We start from the raw sequence: 19,555 nt of genomic DNA, 5'->3' as shown, positions 1-19,555 counted from the left end.
ATATTCAAAGTTGATAATGTCAGGACAGGGCTGGTCCAGTTAAGTAAAAGAAAAAAGTTTTGTAATCTAATCTCTTTAGAATGTGGTGTAAATGTAAGTCTGATAGTAAACATTTCTTAAAACTCAAAGGNTTTTCTCTCCCTGCTTTGATTGGAACATCATTAAATNTTATCAATCAAAAAATAATGCAATATCAATAAACAATAAACTATGCAAAGAAAACCTTAGTTTTGTCAAAATCAGCACACCAACACCCTCACAATGGNCAGCTATGGACAAGAAAACCATGTAACACTCCTCCATATTACACATGGTGAGTTGAAAGAAAGTAGCGTCTTAGGCTGTACACCAACATCAAAATTTCTTTTACATGAATGAAGAAATCGAGGNTGTACATAAATAGAATATTCAGGATTNACACCACTCTACACGGATATTTCATGCACAGACAAGAGGAAGGTTCATTGAAATGTTGAAGAGAAAGAACATNTTTACATCAAGAATTTGATTTTATTGGAAAATTGTAATGAAGTTCCTGATGGAATATGAATGTTGTGTCTCATGTACAGGTTGAATCAAAGGAATGACTAGATTCTTAGAGATGGTTTCTCATGCGCTTGAGACATAACTGTACGATGGATGTAGAGAAGAAAAAATAGACGAAAAGTTTGACAGTGTGTTCTTCAGGTCAGCACATGGCTCAGGAAACACCTTCTCAGAGACTCCCTTTACATTAGAACAAAACCATGAAGAAGATGACTCGGAACCGGTAGAAAATGTCACGTTTGAAAGGAAAATAGGAGTGAAGGGTGAATCAACTATTCCTGAAAAATTTCCAGCAATAGCAACATTTGCACCAATCACATTCTCAAAAGTAACATTACCAACCACCGGAACTGCATTAGGATCATACTTGTCATCTGGATGGGAGCCAGAGAATCCTGTCATGCTAATACCCAAGTAAATATTTTCCAATTTTGTATCAGAAATGAAGATGTTTCTCATATAACCACCTCGACCCCTAGTTGTCTTCAGTTCAATGCCAATGGTCGAGTTTATAATATGGAGATGCTCTGCTGTTATACCAGAGATGCCTCCAGACATCTCGCTTCCAAATGCTAGGCCAGCACCAGATGATGATTGCAGATAAACACCATTGATGTGGACATTCGAGGTTGGTTTGCCATAAGCAACTCCATATTGATCCCAACCACTCTTCAGCGCAATTGCATCATGACCAGTGCTAATATTGCTGTTGTCAATGCAAACATGCTCGGAAGAATCTGCAAGCAGCAAATACTAATGAGATTCATCTAGAAAAAATAGTTCACAGAACAGGCTCCAAGAAAGCAATGTACATGATGAAGCTATCACTACATGACTAAACCACATTTGGAATATCAAAGCCTAGAGAAAAATCTCTTAGAATGGAATACACCAAATATGAGAATTGATTAAGGCACCCTTTCGTCGGTTGCATTTAAAACTCTTACTGCTAGTTAACTAAAATCTTTAGAGAACTAAAAAGTTCATGGTTCAAATGTGCGAGGGTTGCGTATTACATAAAAAAAAAAAAAAAAAAAAAAAATCTGAAGTCACAAGTAATAATTTATCAATTTACCTGGAACTATACCACTTGTGTAAGGGAACTCGGTTGGTGCATGAACTGTTATGTTTTGGATTCGGACATTGCTGCATGCATTGTAAAAGATTCATGTAAAACAAAAACAGTTCCATTTAAAAAATAGGTCAGACACACAAAGACGAATCACTTGTACCTGCAATACACTGGATGAATGCTCCAGGCAGGAGAGTTTAAAAGGGTCAAATTTGAGATTACGATATCATCAGAACCAATAAGTTCTATAATATGTGGTCTGCTGTAATTTAAGGAATGAGTTCTGATTAGGTCCCACCAAACAGAACCCTGCCCATCAATAATTCCATTGTCACCTGTTGCAATTATTAATTATTAAATTTACCAATTTAAGTCTGAGCACAGCAATGTTCATCCAATTTATAAACACTTCAACAAGAGAAATAACAATATTGTAATGGAAGAATATCCCTGCCTGTAATCACAACATCACTTAAGTTGCGTCCATAAATCAAACTGCTATATCTCCCACCCGGAACATCAATTCCCCGACCATAGGAGGGTAGGGGATCCACTGCAGGCCAGTGTGCATAATCCTGAAATGATACAAAACAAAAGGCACGTGTAAAATATTCTGGAGTGAGCAGAATTGGCATTCCAGTAAACATTATTGGCAAGTTCTGTCTGCAGATTGCAGAAAATTCACTTCATATACACTTTTTATGCTCCAAAAAGACTGGCAGGATTACAAGATTAGGCAAGGTTAGAAGAATGGTGTTGAAGATTTTATGTTGTTTCTCCTGCGTTTTTCTTAGCAGAGCTATTAGATACACAAATAAAAACATTCTGCTGGTAAGAATTTGAATAACGTTTTCCTTACAAGTGCAAAATAGATTTGATTGAAAATATAAAATGCTACCAAATACCGAGTGCACGAATTTCCCACCCTGATTGAATTTCGTGAGACAGTTTTGATAGAGTGCAAGAAACAAAATCATCAGGTAACCCTTAGTGTTTGTCTACGAAATGGACAAGGTAATTGGAATGGGGGGCTAAAATTCAAATTAATGATTAAAACCTGCGATGCAATGATGGTTGCGCCTCTTTCAAGGAAGAGAGTGAGGTGGCTGGTAAGGTTAAAACTTCCGGAAAGCCATTTGCCGGATGGAACATATAGTTGAGCACCACCTTTGTCGGCAAATGACTTGGCATAAAAAACTGCATTTTGGAATGCAACTGTGTTCAATGTTTTTCCATCTCCAACTGCCCCAAACTCCAAGATTGACACACTGTGAGGCCTAGGATCCAACACTTTCTGTTTACACGGTCCATGATCATCTTGACCTCCCACAGCAGTGCTTAATACTATGAGTAAAAGCACAGTTACCTAGAAAGAAAAAGGAAAAGGAGAAATTTTAAAGCACACTGCTAATTGTGTAAGAACGGTAAGAAGGGCAATGAGGACATCAAAACATTATACGATGAAATTAATGTCATTAAAACTTCTAAAAAAAAAACAAAAACTAGAGCTTCAAGAGCAACATAGATACTCCATTTGGGCTTCCTCTCCAAGAGATTTTGCCTTCTACCCAGAGAACAAAGCGATTGCTAGCTAGTAGTAATTGCAGAAGCAAAGGACAAAAGACATTAATTGATATTAAAGATGTGAACAATTCACATTTTCAAAAGGAAAGAAACCAGGAATATTTGTGGAACTACCAAACAATTAACAACACAAACTTAAAGCAAGCTAACTAAACCACCAGATATAACTTTTAGAAACATTCCAGGAAAAAAAGCAGGGCAATTAATAGGTACAATCAGGATAATTAGAAACCTAATTGAAACATGTAATTCAAACTAGCATAGGATTGATATTAATAGAAAAATTCCAGCCAGAGACTTTTATGAAAAGGCATGGGATGGGAGAAAGCAATAGACCATAAACATTGATGAATGAAATCATTGGACCCATTTTTCAGAGACACGAAAACAATGTCACAACCAATCAACCACGGCGCAATCAATCACCGACCAATATTCACTAAATTCGCTTCGGCGAGATCCTTCTCGATTCGAGAATTGATCTGGACAACAAAGGGTTGACACAATTCACTACGAAAACCCAAGGCATTAACCACAATTTAACCTCGGAACTCACTACAAAATCCAGAACAATCACCGAGATCAATTGTGGGTGTTGTGTGAAAAAAGAAAAGGTTTTTTTACGGGTATAACATAAATGAAAACAAAACAACCCCACCATGAAAAATCCTTTTTTTTCTAATTTCTTAACAACGTACTTACTAGCCTCTTCATGGGTCTGTTCCCCTCTCCAAGAAAGAGAAATAGGAAGGTGAGAGGGAAGAAGAGTGTGGAGTGAAGAAGAGGGTAGAACTAGAGGAGGAAGAAGAACATAGGGACAGAAGAAGAGAAAGAGAAGAAGTGCTATTTCGTATATAATGCCAACCAAGTACTAGAAACAATAAAACAAACGGAGGGAGGTAGTCGACAGCGACTACAATAAAGGAAAATGCCAGCTCCTCATTTCATTTTCCTTATTTTCTACTATATTAATTAATTAATAAACAATTTTCCACGCATACAACAAGGACACTGAATTATAAAATGGGTAATGAGATATAGACAATATTTTTTGACAACATTTAAACATCAATCATATGTGTTGTGATTGATCCAAATGATATAATGACATTATCATGAACCAATCACACAATGACATGTATAATGATGTTCAAATGTTGTCAAAAAAATATTGTATAAGTATCTTTATCCTTATAAAATATCAACAATTCCCACTTTCATTTTCTCTTTTTTCGTTTACCCAGAAAATATCAATTTTATGGTTCCTCTTGCCGACACACAAAAAAAACATTCTTTAATATATCTATCTATTTAATCTCTAAATTTATACATTTACTTTTAGTATTGACAATTTAAAAGTACATAATTTTCAATATTTTGGAAATTATTTATTTAATTTTATTAATTTAGAAACTGTTTGATAGAAATAGCATATTTTAAGAATGTATTTAATCGCTGAGGTGAATGTGATACGTAGACTAATTAATTACGTAATTCTTACTTAAGTGACATGTGAGTGTGTGAACAGGTGACAGATTTGATCACTTCCTCCTCCCTCCGTCAATCATTGCCGTGATATAATATAATAATCTTTCAAAAATGCTGTTGGCTGATTTAACCTTGTCTGGAGTATCCAAATAGAATAGACGTGTCACAAATTTTACATTGCTTTCTTTGGAACAAATTTTGCATTTCTCCTATCACAAAAAAAAAAAGAGGTTATTTTTTAATGTAATTTTTCTTTTTATCAAATACTTGGAACATAATATCTTTTTTTTTTCTAAACTACTTTTTCTTTCTTCATATTTATATAAATTATTTAATTTAGTCTCTGTATTACTAAAATTTTCAATTAAGTTTTTAAAATTTTTGAAATAACATCAATTTTATTTTTTCATCTTATTGGTATAAGTTTTAACTAGTAAAAAAACACGAAATAATCGATTTTAATTAATGTAAGTATCTTTGAAAACCAATTATCAATTTTATTATTGAAGCTCGGGCAAAAGGTTTATCTAATACACAATTTATATACATCTTATAAACATAAACTATTGAAGAAGTGTGTTTTTTCAAATAGATGTTGGTCATTTTGTAGCTATTATGATTTGACAGTTAAATCCATAATTCATTCAAATGTTTTTTCAAATTACTCAAGTGAGATTTTATAGGAAGTTGAAATCAATGACTTTAGAATATATTAATTATTTATTTTTGTATATTTTAAACTTCTAAAATATTATAATATTTTATTGCAGAGTATATCAAATGTTTATGAGAGAAGTTAGGTGAATTAAACGTTTAATTAAACATATTTATTGATTATAAATAGTATTTGATGAAGTTGTTGAAAGTCATAAATCCACATTTAATCCATTGAGAATAATGTTTAAGTAACTATTTAATTTACTTTTATCACACCTTTAAAGGATTTATGTAGTAATATAAGGAACTAATTAAATAAATTTTATAAATATATATAAAAAAAAGGTAATTTAGCTTATCGTTTTAATGTATGGTTTTACTATTATTTAATAGGGAAAAGTTTTAATCTATCTGAATTAAAGAATAGAAAGTGAATAAATGGAAGAGTGAAAATAAAAAAATAAAAAAACAAAGAAATGAAGAAAAAAAATATGATTGTTTAGAATTAAAAAATAGATAGTGAAAAATTTGATTAATGTAATCAAACATAAAATATTTAAAATGTTGTATATTTAAAAAATAATCACAGTGCCCTATGTCAAAATTAAAAGTTAAGAAAAATTTAAATACATGTCATCCATTTAAGTTAAATACCATGTTATCGATTATTTAATAATGTTTTAGTATTTATTATTTTATAAAATATTTTGATGTAAAAATAAATTTAAAAATATAAAGTAGACTTAAGATAAATTTTAAACAAAAAATCACTATAAAATCTTAATAAATAAAAATTACATTTCAAAATAAAAAAATTAAAATAAATTACTCCACAAAACATTAAAATTTAAATTGTTTTATTTTATTCTACTTTACTATAATAAAAACATGTCAATTATATTTCTAACCTAATTGATTTTATAGGTTAAAAGCATAATTAAATATGTAAAAAAAAAAACATAACTGATTTACACCATATATATTGGTTAAGGTAAATCATATTTATCAACATAATGTAACTTTGCATGCAAATCTCTCTGCTATTACATGGACAGTTAAAGGTATAAAATTCGTTTCATTTTTTCGTATTTTTGAACTTTTCAAATATTTTGTTGTTTTATCATGTTAAATGGTATACAATGTTAACATTGTTTTATAAGTTAAACACACAAAAAGAGAAATTGCAATGAGGAAAATATAAAAAATAAAATAAAAATCAACATAACATATTGTCAAAAAATAGAAAATACTATGAGAATGAAGCTTAAAAAAATATTACTAGAAAGCTAATTGAGTAAAATACTCAAATTTGGAAATGTTGGATTGAAAATGTATCAAATCCCAAAAAAGATAAACAAAGTTAGAGTTACATCAATGTGAAAGCGTTGGTGTTATTAAATTGAAGAAAGTTGAGGTTAACTTCATTTTATCTATCTAGAATTCAAACCTACAAAACGTGCAAGTTAAATTAGCTTCCAAATTAACACAATGGTTTGACCAAACAACATATATAAATGGAAAAAACATTATAGACTTCTGATAAAACACAAAACATGGCTATAATGAAAAATATCACTAAATTTAAGTCAAAATAAAACAAAATTTTGGTATGATAATGGCCTACATACGAACAAACACGTGCATGTGACTTGCTAAATAAGAATTTTGACTTTAAAATAAAAGGAGTTAACTATTAATAACAATGACAAATGAAAATAAAAAATTAGCATTGTTATTTAAATGAACTTGTATTTTGTATTTGTGAATTATTAGAAAGTAATTATTATTTATTCATAGGTTCACTTGCATTATTTTACAATTATTAGACCAGAATATAAAAGAGGGACCCACAACAATAATGTGTGGAAAATGCTAGGCTGGAGTTACTTGGCTTGCCAGGTCAGAACATGAGGGAGTTTCATTGTCGTGTCCCACCAAACCTATTTTTTCTTCACTCTATCTATTTTATACATTCTCCAAACATTATCCAATTCAAACCTATCTTATCAATTTTTTTTTTCTTTTCCATAAAATATCCCTACAAGAGAAAATAAAATAAAATCCAAAACTTTGAGTTTTAATTTTAACCTATTTTATCTTTTATTATAAAAAAAATATTAACTTTTTTCTCTTCAAAATACATTTATATTGTTTTTAAAAATTTAATTGTAAATTTAAGTTTCAACACTACATATATCAAGAAAATATTCATAAATTTTTATTTTAAAATTTTTTGTTAAATTTAGTATGAATATTTGGTACCAAATAAATTTAGATTTAATTGTTGTTGTGTTTTTTCCATAAATTTTTTTCTCCCAATATTAAAACTAGGAAAAGAAACATATAAGATAGATGAAAGCAATTGTTAAGTTTGATAAACACTAATGAATATGAAAAATATGTTAAAGTTGATGAGGTTGAGCAGATGGAAAAGCTGAGAGATTTGCGTTTTAGAAGAAGTGAGAAAGCTAAGCAAAAGAGACAGAAAAAAAAATGGTATGATAGTTGGATGATGATAAGTGGTTGCAGAGATGATAAATTGACAGAAGAAGAAAGTTTGAAGGTGGATTTGGAAATAGCAGTCACACATGTGCACCATTTTAATTCTTCACTTAAAACATATTTTCTATTTTGGTTATCATAATATCAGTTTTGTCATATACTACTTTAAAGCTGTCAGAGACTTGTTCACTCATACTTTCACCCACAAAGAATCCAATGGTTTTGCATTTATCATATTTATTCATGTGCTGTCTCTTTAACTACACTTTCTTATATTATAATATAATCTCCATAATGCTTCCTTGTTGCATCTCCCTTTCAATTATTCTCACTACCATCACCTCACCTAATTAATTTTTTGTAAAACACAAATAATATTTATAACAGAGTGACTCTTACTTGTAATATTGTTCATCATTTCAAATTCTTATATTATCTTAAACAAAAAGATTTATAAGCACTAAGTATTTCAGTAACGATTATTATTTGTATTGTTGTGATAATTAATTAATGTGAAAAGTGGAGAATGAATTAGAAATGGAGTGTGCAGTGTGTAGCAGCAATGAATAATAATGGTGGAAGGGATATGAAAGTGAAGTTTTGGTGGCTGAAAGCGTGAATTAAATGGAATGGCATGCAGATATTGGAGACAGGTTAAAAAGTAAGCATGTGCCTTATTTACTCAATTTTGTCTTCACCAACTTCATAGAATCTCCAATACTCCAATACAATTCCTAAGAGACAATAACAAAAACAACACCAAAACTACAAAAACGAACTCCATTACTCATTCATATATAATTTGTTAAGACGTGGATTAAAAGTATTAATCCCACAAAACTAACTTATAAAGTAAGATTTACATCCACTTATATATTATAAATTGGTTTTATCTATAGTCGATGTGGGACTTCTAACATAATTTTCTACATGCGTCTCAAGATATAATATCTACCTTCAAAAATCTCTGGTTCATGTGAGTACTATAAGTTAAATTCATAAAATATCATAAACAATATAATTGTATTTCAATAGATGAAAGATGGTTTAATGAACTACAACTTCTTTTTAGAAGTGATATATGTTTCATAAAGTTTTTTTAGAAGTGGTATGTGTTTCTTATAATCATGGATAAGCCTCAACCACTATATTATTATTGTCTATTAGAAAAATTAAATATGTATACACAATAAATAAATTATTAAAAAATTACATTATTAATGTATTTTTAATGTTGAAAGTGTTTTGTATAATGATATAAGAAAATCACTAGAGATTTTTAATAAAAAATTATTAGCAATTGGTAATGATCTTAAACGATAATAATATAAAATAAAATTCATGTAAATAAAATTTTTATTAATGAGTAAAACATATTTATGATTGCAAATAAGTTGCTAAGTAATTTTTTTTTTCTTTTCAAAACACATTTACTCATTTTTATTAATTAAAAAAGCATATCTAGTGTCGTTATAAAAAAAATGTTTTTTCACTCTTGATTCACCAAATAAATAACTACAATTACTTTAAATACAATTTATTCGAAATTTATCAACAGAGATCCTGTTCATCACCTATTCAGTAAGTAGGGTATGCGAATTTGATTATATGAATTAAATGATTTATTCACATAATCTAATTTATTTAATTTTTTCAATTTTGTAATAATCATTGTCCACCTACTATATTGAAATCAATTGTAATTTAAAGATGACTTCAATTTTTGTTATTAAAGCAAAATCATTTTTAATATATATATATATATATATATATATATATATATATATATATATATATATATATATATATATGATTTGCTTGAAAATCCAATCACGTAATATGTTAGATCGTTGGTTTATTTCAGATAAAAAAAATTACACACTAAACAGAGTTCTCACAAATATTAGCTATTAATAAAATAAATACACCTCGTAATAACAAATTAACAAAAAAAATTAAAAAGCTTCACGCCACATTTTAAATTAATTTGTGAGTAAAGTTGGATTAATTTAGTTCAAGGTTGGTTTGAAATTGATTCTTAAATTTAAAATTACTAAAATAGCCTAAATCAGTTTAAAAATGATTTGTTAAAAAATAATTTAAAGGTTAAAAACTAAGGATTATGGTTTGAATTTTTCACATTTTTTAAAATAATACCGAACTGTTGGTTCGATTTTTTTATATATATTGTAAATGAAAAACAAATGTTATTATTATTTTATAATGAGAAAAGTAAGAAGAGTGAAAACCAAAAAAATCTACGCAACTATCACGAGAAATAGAATCTCCAAATATCTTCCATGAGAATAGATCATAAAATATATTACGTTTTGAATAAAATATTATTTTTATTTATATCTCATTTGAAAATTTTAAGATGATAATATATGTTATTTTAATTATCTTTTAATCGAGAAAATAAATTATCGTTATTTTAATTAAAAAAAGCTGCAAATTATAAGGAGAACAATCAGCATTTGCAATGATTGTTAATTATTCAATACTATTGGACACAGAAGGTTACTGATTCTAATTGTATTTGGACAAGAGTGAATAATTTCAAGTCCATGGCCTTCTTATTGGTACTATGTGAATTGTTTAATTTTTTTTTAAAGATTTAAGTGTTTTGTCATGTTTTTGTTGTTTAGGTGTGTGTTGGGTGTAAGCAATCATGTTTGGACACCCAACTTACATATAAGAAGTAATTGTGTTGACTACAAGTACTTGGTTGAAGTCTTGAAACTGATGCAGTAAAAAAAGCACGGGTAAACGTTTATACGCTAACAAAATTGGGTTTTTGTACAGAAAGTTGTACTGCAGGAGCCCATTTTTAGTACACAAGACCACTATGTGAATTGTCCAATGTTTTTCAAAGATTTAATTGTTTTGTCTTCTTTTTGTTGTTTAGGTGTGTGTTGGGTGTGAGCAATCACGTTTGGGCACCCAACTTGCATATAGGAAGTAGTTGTGTTGACTATAAGTACTTGGTTGAAGTCCTGAAACAAGTGTACTAAAAAAAGCACTGATAAACGTTTACGCGCACAAAATTAAAATTAGGTTTTTGTACAAAAAGTTGTAGTGCAGGAGCCAGTTTTTAGTACACAGGGGACCACTATGTGAATTGTCCAATTTTTTTCAAAGATTTAGTTGTTTTGTCTTGTTTTTTTTGTTTAAGTGTGTGTTGGGTGTGAGCAATCACGTTTGGGCACCCCAACTTGCATATAGGAAGAGTTGTGTTGACTACAAGTACTTGGTTTGAAGTCCTGAAACAAGTGCACTAAAAAAAGCATTGCTAAACGTTTACAGGAGGTTCTATAAACATTTATGCACACAAAATTAAAATTAGGTTTTTGTACAGAAAGTTGTACTGTAGGAGTCAGTTTTTAGTACGCAGGGGGACTACTATGTGAATTGTCCAATTTTTTGCAAAGATTTAATTGTTTTGTCTTGTTTTTTTTGTTTAGGTGTGTGTTGGGTGTGAGCAATCACGTTTGGGCACCCCAACTTGCATATAGGAAGAGTTGTGTTGACTACAAGTACTTGGTTTGAAGTCCTGAAACAAGTGCACTAAAAAAAGCACTGGTAAACGTTTAGAGGAGGTGTGTAAACGTTTACACGCACAAAATTGGCTTTTTGTACAGAAAGTTGTACTACAGGAACCAATTTTTAGTACACAGGGGACCACTATGTGGATTTAATTGTTTTGTCTTGTTTTTGTTGTTTAGGTGTGTGTTGGGTATGAGCAATCACGTTTGGGCACCCCAACTTGCATATAGGAAGTAATTGTGTTAACTACAAGTACTTGGTTGAAGTCCTAAAACAAGTGCACTAAAAAAAACACTAAATGTTTACAAGTGGTGTGTAAACATTTACGCGCACAAAATTGGGTTTTTGTAAATAAAGTTGTACTGCAGGAGCCAGTTTTTAGTACACAGGGGACCACTATGTGAATTGTCAATTTTTTTTTAAAGGTTTAATTGTTTTGTCTTATTTTTGTTGTTTAGGTGTGTGTTGGGTGTGAGCAATCACGTTTGGACATAATATTGATTGGATATTATTGGTATGGAATTCAAATAACAATTGGTATACATTTATCCTTGTTTGTAACCATCATTACATATTACAATTTAATATGAACACATATATCATTGTTGGTCTAAATACATATAAAAGTTTTACATATCTATTCAATCCTACAACAACTCATATTCATCTAGTGCTTCCAATATTCTACTGTTCTCGTTGTCTAGGATCCAATACTTTACATAGTTCTTTCTAATTTGACGCAACTCCTCCTGAAACAAAATACATTTTACTTTAGATATAATTAACAAAATCATCAAATATTGTTAACAATGAAATTGATACTTACATTCGTGTACTATAGGTACCAACGCCATATACGGGGAACATCTTGTGAGTAGTATGACGGTGCAAAGACAGTCTTTCCACCGCCCAAGCCTTCAATTATCAAAACAAACCATTAGCCAAATTCTAAGATGCTTTCAAATAGATTATTCAGTCAACCATGTTACCTGCAACATAACAACGTTCCCACTAAGACTGAGAGACTTCTTGATTCGTCCCGACATAATCTTCATTGAGTTATTTAAACTTTGTACAAGGTATTTATGTACACATGAAGCCCAATCATACAAACATAAACTATCTAAGTCGTCTAACACTGCACAAGGCATGTTAGCGACATATTTAGATTTCCTAGGCAAAAAAATGTTACTAAACAAATTAAAATGTACAACCTACACATTACATCAACATGTATCTCCTCATCTTTGACAATCAAATGAAACATGTCAATCAAATCCTGTTTTGTAGTGGTTTGGGATTAAATATCTCACCAACCAATCCAACTACACACTCATCCAAAGGAACATCTAGACCACCCATACTTAAACTGGTAGCCATAAATACATCAACAACAGTAAAAGGAACAATTTGTTGACTAACCCTAAAACTAACATCATTCCCAACCCACAATTTCACCGTATAATTCAACAATTTAAAATTCACCTCAACAAGGTTTAAAATTTGTACACACTAATGAAAAAGGGTCATCCTTATACGCTCTATGTGAGCGTCTTGCAGTAAAGTATTCATTTCAAGAAGGGTTGCCGATTTCATTGAGACACGTAGGCGCCACTACAAAACATTAACAAAAATATAATAAATACTATAACTCAAAACATCACCCATATGAAAAGAGCACAAAATTTACATTCAATCTTACACTTCGTTCTCAGGATGCCATTGGGCCTGCGCTCATAACATGCACAAAACAAGATTGTCCACAACATCGTTAGGGTTTGTGAATGAACAAAAAGTAAATGGAGAAGATGCTGAGATGTGGTCCAGTTACACTTACCAAAATAAACGAAGACGACAAACAATAGGGCTTCAACGCTGACACAAAGGGCTTCAACGTCGAGAGAAAATGCTTCAACGACGACAAACAAGGCACACCAATGGTTGACGACATCGAAACCCAAAGTGATGACCAAAAGAAATGGAGTGACAGAGATTGATGGCTTCAACGGCGACACAAAGGGCTTCTCCGTCGACCCAAAGGCCACAACAATGGTTGACGACGGCGAAAACAAAAGTGATGAGCGATGGTAGATGAAAGCAAGAGGACCGATTGATGAGCGAGCAATGGTAGACGACACCAAAAGAGGCAATGCTTCATAGAATGAAGAGAGAACGTCTCCCATGAGAGAAAAGAAACCGCGAAACCAAATTTTGGTTTTTTACTACCAAATATGCCCTTGTCTCAACGTTCCATTAGTCATTTTTTTTTAATTTGAAATCGTCCAATCACATTTTAACACGTGTATTTGTCAAAATAGTGTCAAAAATTGGTGTTAATATAACTTTTTGCTACTGTCTAAACCTTCTACATAATCGTTATTTTTTTTTAAAGATATCAATACAACGAAAACTTGTTCAAGTGAAAATATTTTCGTCGAAAATAGAAAGCCCATTTTGTTGAATAACGGGGTGCCAATAGCAAGCCCAAATTACTTTTCTATTCATTTCTGCTCCAACTACCAAGAAGACTGCGCAGTCGCGTTGTATCTTCATTGGCTACTTTTCCCTGTTCTTAACTTTTGCAGTATTGTATCAAATTCCATTGGTCTCACTACTACTATTCTCCGGTGACTCCTCCGCCCCCCGCCACCGCACACTTAAACTGAACCATGGCGCTGTACGCGGTGTCGCGTCGTTTATCAGCTGGATCCAACTCAACGACGCTCCTTGCTCTGCGTTTTGCTTCCTCTTCCAGATCCTACTCCTCTTCCTTCAGAGAAGAAAGAGACACCTTCGGACCCATTCAAGTCCCCTCCGACAAGTTCCTCTTCCCCACCCTTACCTGTTCCTTTTTCATTTTTTTTTCCTTTTGAATAATTCACCCGATTCTATCGTGTTTATGCACTGTTCATTAGATTATGGGGGGCACAAACTCAAAGATCGTTGCAGAACTTCGATATCGGTGGCCCCCGCGAACGCATGCCCGAACCCATCATTCGCGCTTTTGGCGTCTTGAAGAAATGCGCTGCTAAGGTTCAATAAACGTTTTCGCCTTTTCTGCATGCACTTCACCATAATCGTTTTCAAACTTGTCTTTTGGTCGTGGATTTCAACCTAATCAGTAGCCTTCTCATTATTGTTCTGTCCTTTTTCAATTGATTCATTTGTTTCCTAATTCAGGTGAACATGGACTATGGTCTTGATCCCAACGTTGGAAAAGCGATAATGCAAGCGGCTCAAGAAGTTGCAGAGGGAAAACTAAACGAGCATTTTCCTCTCGTTGTATGGCAAACAGGAAGTGGCACTCAGAGTAACATGAACGCTAACGAGGTTAGTGCTTGCTTGTTGCTACTATGTCAGCACCACCAAACCTGAATGCTCTGACTACAAATATATTACAGAACAAAACACATTAAGGGTCCTAGATTTTTTTGTAATTGTATTTAACTCTTGAAAATCTGTTTCCTTTTTCCCAAGGAACATTTCTGAAGTATCAGGTTCTCATTTTCTGTTGTAAAAATTGATTTTTTATTTTTCTGACCTTTTCAGGTTATTGCAAACAGAGCAGCAGAGATTCTTGGCCATAAGCGTGGTGACAAGTTTGTGCACCCAAATGATCATGTCAATAGATCACAGTCTTCTAATGATACATTCCCAACCGTAAGCACCTTACAGTCACATGTTCCCGAATTTTTATTGAGTAGGCTCGTTCGCCTTCAACGCAGTACAGTTCCTGATAAAGTGTTTCTTATACTTTGTTTACATACTATTCTGGTAACTTTAGAATATTGATTTCTTTATAATCTGTATTTGTTTATTTCTTTTAAGGTAATGCACATTGCAGCTGCAATGGAAATAAACTCAAGATTAATCCCCAGCCTGAAAACCTTACATGGCACCCTAAACTCAAAGGTTTGAATTCTAGTTTATACTTTTAGAATTGCTAGCTTTTGGATAGATTACAGTCCCCCTCCTCCCATTTTGTGAGTTGTACCATCCTGATTGGAGGGGATTTTGAGTAATCTGCATAATACCTGACTTGTTTTTTTCGTGTTACATTGAAATATGTAATGTAAAGGTACTTAATTGATTTATATTCTTTTGTCTTAATATGATTACCTAATGGATCTGGGTTTCTGGCCATTTTACCGATACTAATACTGCCAACACGGTATATAAAAGTTTCCTAGTTAGCATGGTAAATTTTTCTAGTGCTACTCTAAGCTTGTGGTTTTCTCTGGCTCTTTTTCTCGAATTTTCTTTCGGGCTGCCAAGTATGTAATTTGCATTCAAGATATCTAACGAATTAATATGAAAGAAAACATGTTGGGAATCTTCTAACTTTGATAAAACATAAGCCTCTAAGATGGAATCCTATAAACTGAAAGCATTTGACTTTGTAATTGGTTCTCCTCAAGTTCTTTTATCATTGTTTTTGTTATATCAGTTGTACTTAATTTTTTCTTTTTTATTTTTTTAAAAATATTGGCAGTCAATTGAATTCAAAGATATTGTCAAGATTGGACGCACTCATACTCAAGATGCAACACCTTTGACTCTTGGCCAGGAGTTTAGTGGGTATACAACACAAGTAAGCTTGCTTATGTTTAGCTCGTGGAGTTTTGTAATATCACTATCATTGGTGTTGCATTGTAAAAATACTGACAGTACTTGGGGAGTGATTTCTCGTTACTTTTTCCTTCATCTGCAGGTGAAGTATGGTATTGATCGAGTAATTGGCACATTGCCGCGCATGTATCAGGTTAGACAAGCAAATACAAAAGCTTAGTGGTTGTTCTTCACTATTTTCGTTTGGTGTTCTGATTCTGACTAAGCAGAGATGTTACTTGATGAACAGCTTGCCCAGGGTGGTACAGCTGTTGGGACTGGATTGAATACGAAGAAGGGGTATGTATGGTTTTTTGATAACTAAGTGGTGGTTCTTTTATTTTACCTTTTTAACATTTCGGTGTGTTGTTTTATTTTTGTAATTTGCTATATGTTTCTTTACCAAAATGAATTTGGTAGCAGTTTTCTTTTTCATTCTGTTTAGTATATTTGCAGTCTACATTCGTACATTCGGTACCATCAACTAATGGAAGTTGCCTGGACTGACATGCATGCACATTTTCCACCACTGATTTTAATTTATTATGGATTTAATTGTTTAAAAATGGATATTTTCTATACCCTCTAGAGACCTTATGTTTATGAGTTTGTTTTATTGTGAAAATAACTACTACCACCGGCCTTCCCTTTTAGGCTGAAAAAAATTCAACTTTTGAAGCAATAAATTTGGATAAACAGTGACAGTTTTCTGGATGAAATTCAGGTTTGATGCTAAGATAGCAGCAGCTGTGGCAGACGAAACTAATCTTCCTTTTGTTACGGCAGAAAATAAGTTTGAGGCCTTGGTTTGTTACTTCAACTTTTCCGCTCCTTGTATTTAATGTGTCGTGTTATTTCATTACGTCAGATTCTTTCATTGAAGTTGCTTCACACGCAGTAAAACATTGGCTTGTGGTGTGTTAATATTCTCCTTTTGCAGGCTGCCCATGATGCTTTTGTCGAAACCAGTGGAGCCCTTAACACCATTGCCGCCTCTTTGATGAAGATTGCTAATGATATACGGTTATTAGGAAGGTACGGTGCTACTTATATGACACTGATTGACGGTTTGCTTATTATGTTCAATAGAACATTAATCATATTCTTTTATGATTTTTAATTACTATCCAAATATAGTGGTCCACGTTGCGGTCTTGGTGAACTCATTCTTCCTGAAAATGAACCGGGAAGCAGTATTATGCCTGTAAGATTTTCATGCTGACTGAAACTATATTTGTTACATAGACCAGTTGTTTTCTTGTTACTTGCTATAGTTCACTATTTTATTTGCATTACAATTGGAATTTGACTTCTAAGCCACGGCTATATTCTGTTTCAGGGGAAGGTTAACCCTACCCAGTGTGAGGCTTTGACAATGGTGTGTGCACAGGTAGACATCAATTGACTTCATTTTATTGAAATACTTATTAATGAAGTACTGATAAGCACACAGTCTACATGACTTGGTAATAAATCACACAGTTTGGTTACTTGAACTTTCTGAATTGGTGTCATGAAATATCAATTTCAGGTCATGGGAAACCATGTTGCAGTTACAGTGGGTGGATCAAATGGTCATTTTGAGCTCAATGTGTTCAAGCCAATGATTGCCAGTTGTCTCCTGCATGTATGTGTTGTATATAATAATTGTGTTATGTTATTGTTAATCTATCAATCACAGTGGTTCAATTTTTTACGAGAAATTATAAAGCTTAGCTAGAGATTATTACTTTGGCTGTCAGATTAATGTAATGAAAAGGAAACTGAATTCTATTTTGTATACTTACACTTGGACTTCTAAAACTACAACCACACATGGTTATAGAAAACGAAATTGTTCAAGCATCACTAAGCTTAATATACGGGAGCGTAAGTTAATTTCTATATTGTTCCTCTGTCAGTTCGCATCAGAAAATTTGTTATAAGTCAGGTGGACTTGGCTGGAAAGTTAGATTCTCTCTTTGCCATGGCAGTAAAATAGGAAATGGGGATGAAAGATGCTTTATTAGGTTTTACTTTTCTTGTTTTCTATACTGTTCATGTGTATGTCGTGATGAATATAAGGTGATGCACCAAACACTAGGGCATGTTCAAAATAACGACACCAGGGTGGCTTTTATGATTACTCCCAAATTTTGCAATATAAATTAGTAGATTCTACTGTATTCCCTAAAAGATGTACGGAAAACCCTAATCTTTATTTTTATTGTGATAGTCATTGAGACTGCTTGGAGATTCATCTGCTTCCTTTGAAAAGAATTGCGTGAGAGGCATTCAAGCTAATAGGGAAAGAATTTCAAAATTACTGCATGAGGTGAGTTGCTGACTTATTTGAATCAAATCTTCAGATAATGCCAGTTAGATTTACACCCTTGTGCTAATTTAATGTTTACTTTTAATTCACCTTGCAGTCACTTATGCTCGTCACATCCTTGAACCCAGTAAGTTTCCTCGCGTCTACTCCTTTAACTTCATAATTTTCTAATTGTTTTGAAACTAAATAAATCTCTGTTTGTTACAGAAAATTGGATATGACAAGGCAGCGGCAGTTGCCAAGACAGCCCACAAAGAGGGGACTACTCTGAAGGTGACAATGATGCCCAGTTATACTTGTTTTTCTGTTTGTCTTGCTTATTCTTACCTCTCTTTTAACAAATCAAAATTTAAGAAGCATATTCTTTATACGAGTATCCTTGTAGACGCAGAACCATTTAAACTCCTCTACTGGTCACCGTCATTAGTACTTGTGTTGTTTATATGAATGAATGATTCCTTAATAATTTCTATGCTTTTGGTGGATGTCCAATAAATTGTTGTGACTAAATATTCAAATTGAAATGATTGTTTAGGAAGCTGCACTGAAACTCGGAGTGCTGAGCTCAGAAGAGTTTGACAAGCTTGTGGTACCTGAGAAAATGCTTGGACCATCCGATTGAATGGCTCATAATGTTTTGTTCTGATAATTCCTTGTTTCATCATCGGCTACATTGAGGTAGAAATTTTTAACCATACCCATTGACTGGATTGAGAAATGGCAATCCAATATTCAATAATTTTGGCTTCCTTAGTTGATATTCGTGAGGGAAGAGCTCTTACAAATTTGTAACGAGACAATGTATTGAAGAAACGTACTTACCCACATAAAGAGAAAAATGTTATTTATTGTCCCTGCATTTATTTCCAATTGCTTTCGAATTGCAAATTTGTAATTGTAGTAAATAATTTTTCATATTTCTGTCTTGCTTAGGCGTCGAATCTGTATAAGATAGGGAAGACAACGGGTCGGGTCAGACACGGATAGTATTTACTCGTAATTTGACTCGACAAAAAAAGTTTCATCTGTTATCTGATCCATTACTCGCACAAATACTCGTTTAAAAAATATCCTATAATATTTTAAAACCTGTGGTTATCTACATGACCTGCAAATATTAAAAAAAGTTATTTTTATAAACTATTAAAATAAAATTTAAATAGAATTAAAAAAAATATAAAATATAATATAATATAAATTAAATATAAATTAAAATTTAAATTTTGTTTCGGTTGAAT

General features: G+C 32.1%; 2 protein-coding genes across 2 annotated transcripts; one reads left to right on the top strand and one right to left on the bottom strand.

The window, feature by feature from the left end:
- Positions 1-272: 272 nt before the first annotated feature.
- Positions 273-4,043, bottom strand: LOC106772604 (probable polygalacturonase). Its single transcript, XM_014659111.2, has 6 exons — positions 3,905-4,043; positions 2,676-2,984; positions 2,073-2,193; positions 1,779-1,953; positions 1,622-1,692; positions 273-1,283 (listed from the first exon to the last, which is right to left on the bottom strand). Exons 1-6 carry the CDS (start codon positions 3,914-3,916, stop codon positions 610-612), a joined length of 1,362 nt encoding a protein of 453 aa, XP_014514597.1. The 5' UTR covers positions 3,917-4,043; the 3' UTR covers positions 273-609.
- Positions 4,044-13,924: 9,881 nt separating this feature from the next.
- LOC106772793 (fumarate hydratase 1, mitochondrial) lies at positions 13,925-19,176 on the top strand. The gene is made up of 17 exons (XM_014659384.2): positions 13,925-14,216; positions 14,311-14,428; positions 14,576-14,725; positions 14,945-15,055; positions 15,224-15,307; positions 15,888-15,986; positions 16,107-16,157; positions 16,254-16,303; positions 16,728-16,809; positions 16,944-17,038; positions 17,141-17,207; positions 17,343-17,393; positions 17,535-17,630; positions 18,219-18,317; positions 18,415-18,444; positions 18,525-18,590; positions 18,853-19,176. The coding sequence occupies exons 1-17, from the start codon at positions 14,065-14,067 to the stop codon at positions 18,937-18,939; spliced, it is 1,488 nt and encodes a 495-aa protein (XP_014514870.1). The 5' UTR covers positions 13,925-14,064; the 3' UTR covers positions 18,940-19,176.
- The last annotated feature ends 379 nt before the right edge of the window (positions 19,177-19,555 follow it).

This window comes from Vigna radiata, chromosome 8 (assembly GCF_000741045.1).
Source record: "Vigna radiata var. radiata cultivar VC1973A chromosome 8, Vradiata_ver6, whole genome shotgun sequence".
NCBI classification, from domain to species: Eukaryota; Viridiplantae; Streptophyta; class Magnoliopsida; order Fabales; family Fabaceae; genus Vigna; species Vigna radiata.
Note: the sequence above shows the minus strand (reverse complement) of the source record. Positions and strands in the feature narration are given on the sequence as shown.

What these genes read in the sequence shown, in the direction of transcription:
- LOC106772604 (XM_014659111.2), bottom strand. An exon ending in AAGTGATGTTGTGATTACAG is followed by an intron (nt 1,954 to 2,072) that starts GCAGGGATATTC and finishes TAATTGCAACAG; the next exon opens with GTGACAATGGAATTATTGAT. An exon ending in ATTCATCCAGTGTATTGCAG is followed by an intron (nt 1,693 to 1,778) that starts GTACAAGTGATT and finishes CAATGCATGCAG; the next exon opens with CAATGTCCGAATCCAAAACA.
- LOC106772793 (XM_014659384.2), top strand. Translation starts at nt 14,065, where the DNA reads ATGGCGCTGTACGCGGTGTCGCGTCGTTTATCAGCTGGATCCAACTCA. An exon ending in CTAATGATACATTCCCAACC is followed by an intron (nt 15,056 to 15,223) that starts GTAAGCACCTTA and finishes ATTTCTTTTAAG; the next exon opens with GTAATGCACATTGCAGCTGC. An exon ending in GATATACGGTTATTAGGAAG is followed by an intron (nt 17,039 to 17,140) that starts GTACGGTGCTAC and finishes ATCCAAATATAG; the next exon opens with TGGTCCACGTTGCGGTCTTG.